This window comes from Salvelinus namaycush, chromosome 21 (genome assembly GCF_016432855.1).
Source record: "Salvelinus namaycush isolate Seneca chromosome 21, SaNama_1.0, whole genome shotgun sequence".
NCBI lineage: Eukaryota > Metazoa > Chordata > Actinopteri > Salmoniformes > Salmonidae > Salvelinus > Salvelinus namaycush.
The window spans coordinates 46,305,272-46,318,088 of record NC_052327.1 but is presented as its reverse complement, the minus strand read 5'-3'; the positions used below and the strand labels follow the sequence as shown (position 1 = coordinate 46,318,088).

At 44.7% G+C, this 12,817-nt stretch overlaps 1 protein-coding gene across 1 annotated transcript in view; it reads right to left on the bottom strand.

Moving 5' to 3' along the window:
- Positions 1-12,817, bottom strand: part of LOC120065930 (SLIT-ROBO Rho GTPase-activating protein 1-like) — a 162,285-nt gene that overhangs the window by 68,910 nt on the left and 80,558 nt on the right. The window contains exon 5 of the mRNA XM_039016971.1: positions 493-672. Within this exon, the coding sequence (XP_038872899.1) occupies positions 493-672 (180 nt within the window). The remainder of the gene's footprint in view (positions 1-492; positions 673-12,817) is intronic.

The window sequence follows — 12,817 nt, the reverse complement described above, 5'->3', positions numbered from 1 at the left end:
AGGGGTGGCGGCCAGTAGAAGTCTGGCTGACCAGTAGTCTGGCTGGCCAATAGAAGTCTGTTTCTGTTACACTTTCTGTTACACTTTCAGGGACACCTGGATGTCAACCTGAGTTCAAGGTTTAGGCCATAGAAATGGAAAATATATTCATGTAGAGGAGAGCATCACCATAGAAATAGAAGCTATAATTGTCTGAGCTTGACTAATCGCAGCTGGCTGAGATTCACCCCTAACTGTGTTTAATGAGAAGACATTCCAACATTCCCTTCAGCAACCATTATCATCATTACCAGTGTAAAGACCTTCACAATACCCTTCTCTCACACCATCGTGCCATCACAAACCATACTGTGCTGTCTCTGATCCTTTTCACGTCGTCTTTTCTAGCACAGTTCCACCAACTATAATGGAGGCATAAGCAGGCCATCCCAGTACAGCTTTGCTTGGCTTGGTTTGGCCCTATAGTGTGAATCAGGCATAAGTGTGCTGTACCTTTTCCTTCATCTTCTCAATCTTCTTGACGGAGCTGCGTCTCTGGTGCTTGTCTTCCAGGCGGTAGCTGAAGACAGGCTCGGCCCGGCCGATCTGCTTCTCCTCCTGCTTCTCCGCCTCCTTCAGCTTGCTCTCTGCACTAATGCTCTCCGTGTGGTACATGTGGTAAGTCTTCATCACCTGGGGGTTGGATGAAGAGGTCAGAGTCATTCAACCTCACAATAAGAGTCAGAGGCTGCTTTGAACCAAACAAAGCTTTCATGTCCTACCCACCCACTCTTCACAGATCACTCCAGCTCTACTTCACAATAGGACTCTCCTACACCACCACAAATCATAGGCAGATTACCTCTATTTTTATATGATGCTCTTATAGTGGTACGACCTCAACAAACACGATTCACTGCCGTTCCCATTTACCATATTGCTCTGAGTTTGAAATTCCAGCTACAGAGAATTACATCTACACTTAGCAGTTTGCTGGAATTACCACCACCATTTTATTCAGGATGACAATTCCATCTGAGTTGTGTAGGAAATGCTATAGCTCTGTAATGGGGCACCGAGGGACTTCAATCCACCCACAGACACCCAATCATCCCTGGCTGCTGTAGCCCAAAGCAGAGTGCCGTCAGAGGGGTGCCAGCAGGCAGGGCCCACATCAGATCAGATGGTGACAGACTGACAGACTAAACCACTTACACAGCCCTGTTCTCTCCCCTTTGAAGTGGAAAGCAATGAAACCTCAAAATTAAAGCAGAATTCCTGAGGCCAGGAGTTTCAAAAGACACCAAATATGGCTTGGCATGAAGTGATATACAGACCTGGGTTCAAATACTATAGCTGTGCTTGACTGAGCATGCCAAGAGAATCAGTAGAACAGTCTGTAAAGTGTAAGCCCCGCCCACCTGGCACTCCAGGCAGGCTAAAGCAAATGCTCAAAGTATTTGAAAGATTTCAAATAGTATTTACTCAGATCAGGTGATACACTACATTTTAAGTGGTTATGTCAATACGTCAGAAGCATAATCGAGGAGGAGTGACGCATGCATAGTGGGAAGCATTACCTCCACAGTAACACGCTGATTAAAGCATTACCTCCACAGTAACACGCTGATTAAAGCATTACCTCCACAGTAACACGCTGATTAAAGCATTACCTCCACAGTAACACGCTGATTAAAGCATTACCTCCACAGTAACACACTGATTAAAGCATTACCTCCACAGTAACACGCTGATTAAAGCATTACCTCCACAGTAACACGCTGATTAAAGCATTACCTCCACAGTAACACGCTGATTAAAGCATTACCTCCACAGTAACACGCTGATTAAAGCATTACCTCCACAGTAACACGCTGATTAAAGCATTACCTCCACAGTAACACGCTGATTAAAGCATTACCTCCACAGTAACACGCTGATTAAAGCTACTTCCTTTTGTTTGACTCATTGTTATCCAAACAGGAGGGAGCTATTACTATTACTCACACTCAAATGACTGTAGAAAACATTAGGAAGTGACTCATGAATAGCCAGGTACAACTGCTGCTCAAGTAAACCACGATTTCTTCAAGGGCCATGACATGAGTTCAAGAGACTATTTTTAACACATCATAATGGCTCTTTGATTGGAATGGAAGGCTGACAGAAATTAAGGCAGGGACTCAATGAGACTGACAATCACCACCAACGGGAATCATGACCAGGGCTCTAAAGTGCGACCAAATATGAATCTGTGCAACCAAAAGTTGTATTTTGGGAGCACTATGCGATTATACATTCAAAAAGTAATAATAATCAGCCATATTATAATTTTTGTAATGATAAGGCTTCTCTGCACCGTTGTTTCTGAGTACCCTAGTGAAACGAGGCAAGTGAAAATGTGTTAGCGCCATGGTTGCACCATTATTACTACAGTGAAAACAGATTGCTTCTAGCCCAAGCAGGTCAAAATATCTGGCCCATATTACCGGCGCAACAATGTTATCTTCCTATAGCTGATAGCCAGGACTGCATTTTACATTCATAAACCATGCCATGAGCCGTTCAAAAACTACTCGCGTGTCGACGTCATTAAACATTTGTTTACACTTTGTTCAGTCATGTTACCTCATTGGCTAGCTAGCTGACAATCTGGTAACTTCACCAGTATATCCAAACATTTGGGGGTACAGAAAGAAAGAAAAAGGGATGGTTTCTTCAGGAGATCAATGATCATAGCAATGAATGAATGACAGATAGCGTGCATGTCATCGTCACAAACCTGACATTTTTTAAGAGATAATGTACAATTTTCAATGTAATGCGTCTCAGTAGGAAAATAGTGCTTTTACACAAGGTAGAAACCTGATATTCCACAAATGACTTTTTAATTTCAATGACGTGTTCTGATCAACATTTAGCTTTTATAATAAACAAATGTATTTAGAGTGTTAGATATTAGGTTCTAGGGCACAACATGTGATTAGCTAGAATTCATATAGGGCCAATATAGGCTGTATCTCTATCAATTAAAACAATCTTATTTTCTGGTGCTCCTAAATTTCATGTGGTGCTACTAACTTTTTTAAAGTTGGGAGCACCAGTGCTACCAATGGATTGTTATATATTGTTTTCGAGCCCTGGTCACAACTAACCTATGCACTCTAGTAAAGTTTATGTAAAAAATTGCTTTCCTCCGGTCTCAATTAGCTAGCTTGTTAAACCACTCAACAGCTATAAGATATCTGAACTTTGACAAACACACATTTCTCTCTTTCAGGATCGTTAGAGGTCATGAACATGTCGTGGACAGCAGGATGGGGGCAGTACTGCCAGAAGGCTGCTGGGGAGAGGCCTTAGCCTGGCTGTCACTGTGGCCCGCTGGGTCGGAGAGAACCAGCACCCTTTCCCCTGCTGTGGCAGGCCAGCCCTAGCCTGAGTCCCAGATTTATTCATGCTGTCTTGCCAACTCCATTGCTACTGTATCATTGTCTGTTGGCAAGATGGCACAAACAGAACTATTGCCATCCCCTGCCAAGCCACTGAAGATAGTCACCCCAAAGCAGATGGAAAAAATAAGAGAGATCATGCGGCATAACACAGAATGAACAGACTCTGGGTAGAGTAAATTACAGTCCCACCGGCCGGTATACATTATAACCTCAAATCGGAATTAAAATACAGACTGTGTTTAAAACCTAAACATCTCCTTTCCACCACCCCAAAAAATATATTTTGGTAATGGGTGGAACAACAGACTTCGCCCTGTTCATTTTGTGCTGGTGGAAGAGCCACGTAATAGGGACCAGTGGAGAGAGCCAGAGAGGGGCGACCAACCGCAGCCATACTCCTCACTTACTGGTCTGGAGCACCACTGGTGTGTTTACTTTGACTCTCCCCTGCTTCTTTTAGAGGGACAGATTTAGAAGGACTGGGACCAGACCTGTTATTTCACAGGCCCTGGCCACACAGGCCCCTGTGGCTGTGTGATGCAATCGCCTACTGAGTGTGTGTGTGTTTTTCTGCACCAAGGGGTAAATCAGGTCAAATTGAGCTGCAGCAAGAGGGACTAACACACTTTGAGCTGTGGCCGTTATACGTGTCATGGATGATTGTAAGTATAACACAACATAATCTTCATTCCGCTACAGGGAAGTTGAACCCCTGCTGAATGTCTCCTGGGACAACAGAGTAACTGTTACCCATCTGTTCCTTGGGTTTTACCATAACAATCAATGCTGTAATCATAGCATGATATCTGTTTTGTGGTTACACATCGGAATCGATTATTGGAATTGTCCCTGACCACTTACAATCACCAGTGCAGAGTGATTAAGTTAATTTGACGTTATTGACCTGACGTGGAGGGCTGTGGTCGGCTGGTTGAGAATGAGCCACACATTCACTACCTCATGATTGAGGATGGGTGAGAGGTTTGTAAAGAAGGTAGTTGTGTCCATGTTAACAGGGAACTCATCTAATATGGTGGTGCATAATGCACAAGGACTAACATTTCATAACAGTTCAAAGTGCCATAGATCAACTGTATTTATCTTGCCCTCAACTAGTGTAGTTTGCAGCAGCATTTCTAAGTCACAACATTAGGGGCCTCTATCCCCTGTGGTATGGGAATGGGGATAGGGGAAGGATTGCGATATTAATGCACTCAATAAAATAAACCCTAGGTTAAAATAACACTGGAATATTATGTGTTCCAGTGTTTGGCTTAGTTTCTGGTCAATGAAAGATCCCAACTGCTCTCTAGCCATTGAGCAAACTATCCTTCTAACAGAATCAACATCAGAAGGTTAGAAAATCTAATGAAGCAGATAGTATGGCCACCAGATGAATGGGAAAGTACATAAACTACGTGCCATACAATATATGTGAGTGGGTTATACGAGAGGGAAGATGCCAAGGCCATGTAGACCACACAAGCCATACCCTTCTACCTGGACGTATTAGCATGTCATTAGGGTAACCGTGGCCACTTGGGGGACTTGAATCTCTGCTGCCCCTATAACAGGCCTGAAAGCAGCAATAATGCTGCTGAATTAAATATTGATCAGTGGTTTAAGCGCCCTGCCTTCCCCCAAGGTCAGAAACATTTGTGACAATGACCATAGGCAAGACCGCACAAACTGTTCTGGGACCAGCCTATCCTCCACAGAATGCATGGGAAAGCAGATAAACATAGAAGCCTGCTGCTACTTTAAGGCCTGACCAGGTAGGCACTGTTCTGGGAGCCCTTTCTTAGTGCCCTGCTCAAGATTTAAGGCTGAGAGTTGTTCCTGACATGTGACCTGATTACAGTGATACCCAAGATACACCACCGGTGTTGTTGACAAATGGGAGCAAATTAAGCATCAAATCAAATGTTATTAGTCACATGTGCCGAATACAACATGTGTAGACCTTACAGTGAAATGCATACTTACGAGCCCCTAACCAACAATGCAGTTAAAAAAAATACGATAAGAAAAAGTAATAAAAGTAACAAGTAATTAAATAGCAGCAGTAAAGTAACAATAGTGAGACTTTTAACAGGGGGGTACCGGTACAGAGTCAATGTGCGGGGGCACCGGTTAGTTGAGGTAGTTTGTACATGCAGGTAGAGTTATTAAAGTGACTATGCATAGATGATAACAACAGAGACTAGCAGCGGGGGAGGGGTCAATGCAAATAGTCTGGGTAGCCATTTGAGTAGATGTTCAGGAGTCTTATGGCTTGGGGGTAGAAGCTGTTAAGAAGCCTCTTGGACCGAGATTTGGCGCTCCGGTACCGCTTGCTCTTGGTGGTGCAGCTGTAGACATTTTGAGGATCTGAGGACCCATGCCAAATCTTTTTAATCTCCTGAGGGGGAATAGGTTTTGTAGTGCCATCTTCATGACTGTCTTGGTGTGTTTGGACCATGTTGGTTTGTTGGTGATGTGGCCACCAAGGAACTTGAAACTCTCAACCAGCTCCACTGCAGCCCTGTCGATGAGAATTTGTGAGGGTGCACAGTCCTCTTTTTCCTGTAGTCCACAATCATCTCCTTTGTCTTGATCACGTTGAGGGAGAGGTTGTTGTCCTGGCACCACACGGCCAGGTCACTGAACTCCTCCCTATAGGCTGTCTCGTCATTGGTGATCAGGCCTACCACTGTTGTGCCATCTGCAAACTTAATGATGGTGTTGTAGTCGTGCCTGGCAGTGCAGTCATGAGTGAACAGGGAGTACAGGAAAGGGGACTGTGTATGCACCCGAGGGGCCCCTGTGTTGAGGATCAGCGTGGCAGATGTGTTGTTACCTACCCTTACCACCTGGGTCGGCCCGTCAGGAAGTCCAGGATCAAGTTGCAGAGGGAGGTGTTTAGTCCCAGGGTCCTTAGCTTAGTGATGAGCTTTGAGGGCACTATGGTGTTGAACGCTGAGCTGTAGTCAATGAATAGCATTCTCAAATAGTTGTTCCTTTTGTCCATGTGGGAAAGGGCAGCGTGGAGTGCAATAGAGATTGCATCATCTGTCGATCTGTTGGGGTGGTATGCAAATTGGAGTGGGTCTAGGATTTCTGGGATGATGGTGTTGATGTGAGCCATGACCAGCCTTTCAAAGCACTTCACGGCTACAGACGTGAGTGCTACGGGTCGGTAGTCATTTAGGCAGGTTACCTTAGTGTTCTTGGGCACAGGCACTATGGTGGTCTGCTTAAAACATGTTGACCTGTTTAAAAGTCTTACTCACATCGGCTGCGGAGAGCGTGATCTCACAGTCTTCAGGAACAGCTGGTGCTCTCATGCATGTTTCAGTGTAATTTGCCTCGAAGCGGGCATAGAAGTAGTTTAGCTCATCTGGTAGGCTTGTGTCACTGGGCAGCTCTCGGCTGTGCTTCCCTTTGTAGTCTGTAATGCGTTTGCAAGCCCTCCCACATCCGACGAGCGTCAGAGCCAGTGTAGTACGATTCGATCTTCGTCCTGTATTGACGCTTGCCTGTTTGATGGTTCGTCGGAGGGCATAGCGGGATTTCTTATAAGCTTCCGGGTTAGAGTCCCGCTCCTTGAAAGCGGCAGCTCTAGCCGTTAGCTCTGTGCGGATGTTGCCTCTAATCCACTTCTGGTTGGGGTATGAACATACGGTCACTGTGGGAACGAGGTCATCAATGCACTTATTGATGAAAGCAATGACTGATGTGGTGTACTCCTAAATGCCATCTGAAAAATCCCAGAACACATTCCAGTCTGTGCTAGCAAAACAGTCCTGTAGTTTAGCATCTGCTTCATCTGACCACACAGTGGGCAGAACAAGCAAGGAGGTGGGCAGAGCCAAGCACGAGCTAGAGAGATGCTATTGGCGCGTATGTATTTGCATACAGTGCTTTCATAAAGTATTCAGAGCCCTTGACTTTTTCCACATTTTCCACATTCCACATTAACGTTACAGCCTTATTCTAAAATTGATAAATTGTTTTTTCCCCCTCATCAATCTACACAAAATACCCCATAATGACAAAAATAAAACAGGTTTTGAAAATTAAAAAACTGAAATATCACATTTACATACAGTACCGGTCAAAAGTTTGGACACACCTACTCATTCAATAGTTTTTCTTTACTTTTACTATTTTCTACATTGTAGAATAATAGTGAAGACATCAAAACTATGAAATAACACATATAGAATCATGTAGTAACCCAAAAAAGTGTGTAAAACAAATCAAAATATATTTTATACTTGAGATTCTTCGAAGTAGTCACCATTTGCCTTGATGACAGCTTTGCACACTCTTGGCATTCTCTCAACCAGCTTCATGAGGTAGTCACCTGGAATGCATTTCAATTAACATGTGTGCCTTGTTAAAAGTTCATTTGTGGAATTTCTTTCCACAAATGGTATACATTACATAGTTAATTTGTGTAATTTCGTTCCTCCTTAATGCGTTTGAGCCAATCAGTTGTGTTGACAAGGTAGGGGTGGTATACAGAAGAAGCCCTATTTGGTAAAAGACCAAGTCCATATTTTGGCAAGAACAGCTCAAATAAGCAAAGAGAAACGACAGTCCATCATGACTTTAAGACATGAAGGTCAGTCAATCCAGAAAATGTCAAGTATTTTGAAAGTTTCTTCAAGTGCTGTCGCTAACGGAGTCGGTGCAGCCAGCTGGTTTCTTCACGCATCGCGCCGACAGAAACATACATCTTTCTGGTAAGAAGAGGGGCGGGGGGGTATGCCTTATGATTAACGAGACGTGGTGTGATCATAACAACATACAGGAACTCAAGTCATTCTGTTCACCTGATCTAGAACTCCTCACAATCAAATGTCGACCGCATTATCTACCAAGGGAATTCTCTTCGATTATAATCACAGCCGTATATATTCCCCCCCAAGCAGACACAACGATGGCCCTGAACGAACTTTATCTGACTCTTTGTAAACTGGAAACCACACACCCTGAGGCTGCATTCATCGTAGCTGGGGATTTTAACAAGGCCAATCTGAAAACAAAACTCCCTAAATTCTATCAGCATATCGATTGTGCTACAAGGGCTGGTAAAACCTTGGATCATTGTTATACTAACTTCCGCGACGCATATAAGGCCCTCCCCCGCCCTCCTTTCGGAAAAGCTGACCACGACTCCATTTTGTTGCTTCCAGCCTACAAACAGAAACTAAAACAACAAGCTCCCTCGCTCAGGTCTGTTCAACGCTGGTCCGACCAATCTGATTCCACGCTTCAAGACTGCTTCGATCACGCGGATTGGAATATGTTCCGCATTGCGTCCAACAACAACATTGACGAATATGCTGATTCGGTGAGCGAGTTCATTAGAAAGTGCATTGACGATGTCGTACCCACAGCAACGATTAAAACATTCCCAAACCAGAAACCGTGGATGACGGCAGCATTCGCGTGAAACTGAAAGCGCGAACCACTGCTTTTAACCAGAGCAAGGTGACCGGAAACATGACCGAATACAAACAGTGTAGCTATTCTCTCCGCAAGGCAATCAAACTAGCTAAGTCCCAGTACAGAGACAAAATAGAGTCGCAATTCAACAGCTCAGACACAACAGGTATGTGGCAGGGTCTACAGTCAATCACAGATTACAAAAAGAAAACCAGCCCCGTCGCGGACCAGGATGTCTTGCTCCCAGACAGGCTTAATAACTTTTTTGCTCGCTTTGAGGACAATACAGTGCCACTGACACGGCCCGCTACCAAAACCTGCGGGCTCTCCTTCACTGCAGCCGAGGTGAGTAAAACATTTAAACGTGTTAACCCTCGCAAGGCTGCAGGCCCAGACGGCATTCCCAGCCGCGTCCTCAGAGCATGCGCAGACCAGCTGGCTGGTGTGTTTACGGACATATTCAATCAATCCTTATCCCAGTCTGCTGTTCCCACATGCTTCAAGAGGGCAACCATTGTTCCTGTTCCCAAGAAAGCTAAGGTAACTGAGCTAAACGACTACCGCCCCGTAGCACTCACTTCCGTCATCATGAAGTGCTTTGAGAGACTAGTCAAGGACCATATCACCTCCACCCTACCGGACACCCTAGACCCACTCCAATTTGCTTACCGACCCAATAGGTCCACAGACGACGCAATCGCAACCACACTGCACACTGCCCTAACCCATCTGGACAAGAGGAATACCTATGTGAGAATGCTGTTCATCGACTACAGCTCAGCATTTAACACCATAGTACCCTCCAAACTCGTCATCAAGCTCGAGACCCTGGGTCTCGACCCCGCCCTGTGCAACTGGGTCCTGGACTTCCTGACGGGCCGCCCCCAGGTGGTGAGGGTAGGTAACAACATCTCCACCCCGCTGATCCTCAACACTGGGGCCCCACAAGGGTGCGTTCTGAGCCCTCTCCTGTACTCCCTGTTCACTCACGACTGCGTGGCCATGCACGCCTCCAACTCAATCATCAAGTTTGCGGATGACACTACAGTGGTAGGCTTGATTACCAACAACGACGAGACGGCCTACAGGGAGGAGGTGAGGGCCCTCGGAGTGTGGTGTCAGGAAAATAACCTCACACTCAACGTCAACAAAACAAAGGAGATGATTGTGGACTTCAGGAAACAGCAGAGGGAGCACCCCCCTATCCACATCGACGGGTCAGTAGTGGAGAAGGTGGAAAGTTTTAAGTTCCTCGGTGTACACATCACGGACAAACTGAATTGGTCCACCCACACAGACAGCGTTGTGAAGAAGGCGCAGCAGCGCCTCTTCAACCTCAGGAGGCTGAAGAAATTCGGCTTGTCACCAAAAGCACTCACAAACTTCTACAGATGCACAATCGAGAGCATCCTGTCGGGTTGTATCACCGCCTGGTACGGCAACTGCTCCGCCCACAACCGTAAGGCTCTCCAGAGGGTAGTGAGGTCTGCACAACGCATCACCGGGGGCAAACTACCTGCCCTCCAGGACACCTACACCACCCGATGTCACAGGAAGGCCATAAAGATCATCAAGGACAACAACCACCTAAGCCACTGCCTGTTCACCCCGCTATCATCCAGAAGGCGAGGTCAGTACAGGTGCATCAAAGCAGGGACCGAGAGACTGAAAAACAGCTTCTATCTCAAGGCCATCAGACTGTTAAACAGCCACCACTAACATTTAGCGGCCGCTACCAACATACTGACTCAACTCCAGCAACTTTAATAATGGGAATTGATGGAAATTATGTAAAAATGTACCACTAGCCACTTTAAACAATGCCACTTAATATAATGTTTACATACCCTACATTACTCATCTCATATGTATATGTATATACTGTACTCTATATCATCTACTGCATCTTGCCATCTCTATGTAATACATGTATCACTAGCCACTTTAAACTATGCCACTTTATGTTTACATACCTTACATTACTCATCTCATATGTATATACTGTACTCTATACCATCTACTGCATCTTGCCTATGCCGTTCTGTACCATCACTCATTCATATATCTTTATGTACATATTCTTTATCCCTTTACACTTGTGTGTATAAGGTAGTAGTTGTGGAATTGTTAGGTTAGATTACTTGTTGGTTATTACTGCATTGTCGGAACTAGAAGCACAAGCATTTCGCTACACTCGCATTAACATCTGCTAACCATGTGTATGTGACAAATAAAATTTGAACCATCAACCTCTATGATGAAACTGGCTCTCATGAGGACTGCCACAGGAAAGGAAGACCCAGAGTTAACTCTGCTGCAGAGGATAAGTTCATTAGAGTTACCAGCCTCAGAAATTGCAGCCTAAATAAATTATTCACAGAGTTCAAGTAACAGACACATCTCAACATCAACTGTTTAGAGGAGACTGCGTGAATCAGGCCTTCATGGTCTAATAGGCCAAAAAGATAATTAAGGACATCAACCACCCGAGCCACTGCCTGTTCACCCCGCTATCATCCAAGGTCAGTACAGGCAAGGTCAGTACAGGTGCATCAAAGCTGGGACCGGGATACTGAAAAACAGCTTCTATCTCAAGGCCATCAGACTGTTAAACAGCCATCACTAGCACATTAGAGGCTGCTGCCTATAGGCATAGACTAGAAATCACTGGCCACTTTAAGGAATGAAACACTAGTCACTTAATAATGTTTACATATCTTGCATTACTCATCTCATACAGTGGGGCAAAAAAGTATTTAGTCAGCCACCAATTGTGCAAGTTCTCCAACTTAAAAAGATGAGAGGCCTGTAATTTTCATCATAGGTACACTTCAACTATGACAGACAAAATGAGAAAAAAAATCCAGAAAATCACATTGTAGGATTTTTAATGAATTTATATGCAAATTATGGTGGAAAATAAGTATTTGGTCACCTACAAACAAGCAAGATGTCTGGCTCTCACAGACCTGTAACTTCTTCTTTAAGAGGCTCCTCTGTCCTCCACTCGTTACCTGTATTAATGGCACCTGTTTGAACTTGTTATCAGTATAAAAGACACCTGTCCACAACCTCAAACAGTCACACTCCAAACTCCACTATGGCCAAGACCAAAGAGCTGTCAAAGGACACCAGAAACAAAATTGTAGACCTGCACCAGGCTGGGAAGACTGAATCTGCAATAGGTAAGCAGCTTGGTTTGAAGAAATCAACTGTGGGAGCAATTATTAGGAAATGGAAGACATACAAGACCACTGATAATCTCCCTCGATCTGGGGCTCCACGCAAGATCTCACCCCGTGGGGTCAAAATGATCACAAGAACGGTGAGCAAAAATCCCAGAACCACACGGGGGGACCTAGTGAATGACCTGCAGAGAGCTGGGACCAAAGTAACAAAGCCTACCATCAGCAAGGGCATTGAAGATGAAACGTGGCTGGGTCTTTCAGCATGACAATGATCCCAAACACACCGCCCGGGCAATGAAGGAGTGGCTTCGTAAGAAGCATTTCAAGGTCCTGGAGTGGCCTAGCCAGTCTCCAGATCTCAACCCCATAGAAAATCTTTGGAGGGAGTTGAAAGTCCGTGTTGCCCAGCAACAGCCCCAAAACATCACTGCTCTAGAGGAGATCTGCATGGAGGAATGGGCCAAAATACCAGCAACAGTGTGTGAGAACCTTGTGAAGACTTACAGAAAACGTTTGACCTCTGTCATTGCCAACAAAGGGTATATAACAAAGTATTGAGATAAACTTTTGTTATTGACCAAATACTTATTTTCCACCATAATTTGCAAATAAATTCATAAAAAATCCTACAATGTGATTTTCTGGATTTTTATCCCTCATTTTGTCTGTCATAGTTGAAGTGTACCTATGATGAAAATTACAGGCCTCTCTCATCTTTTTAAGTGGGAGAACTTGCACAATTGGTGGCTGACTAAATACTTT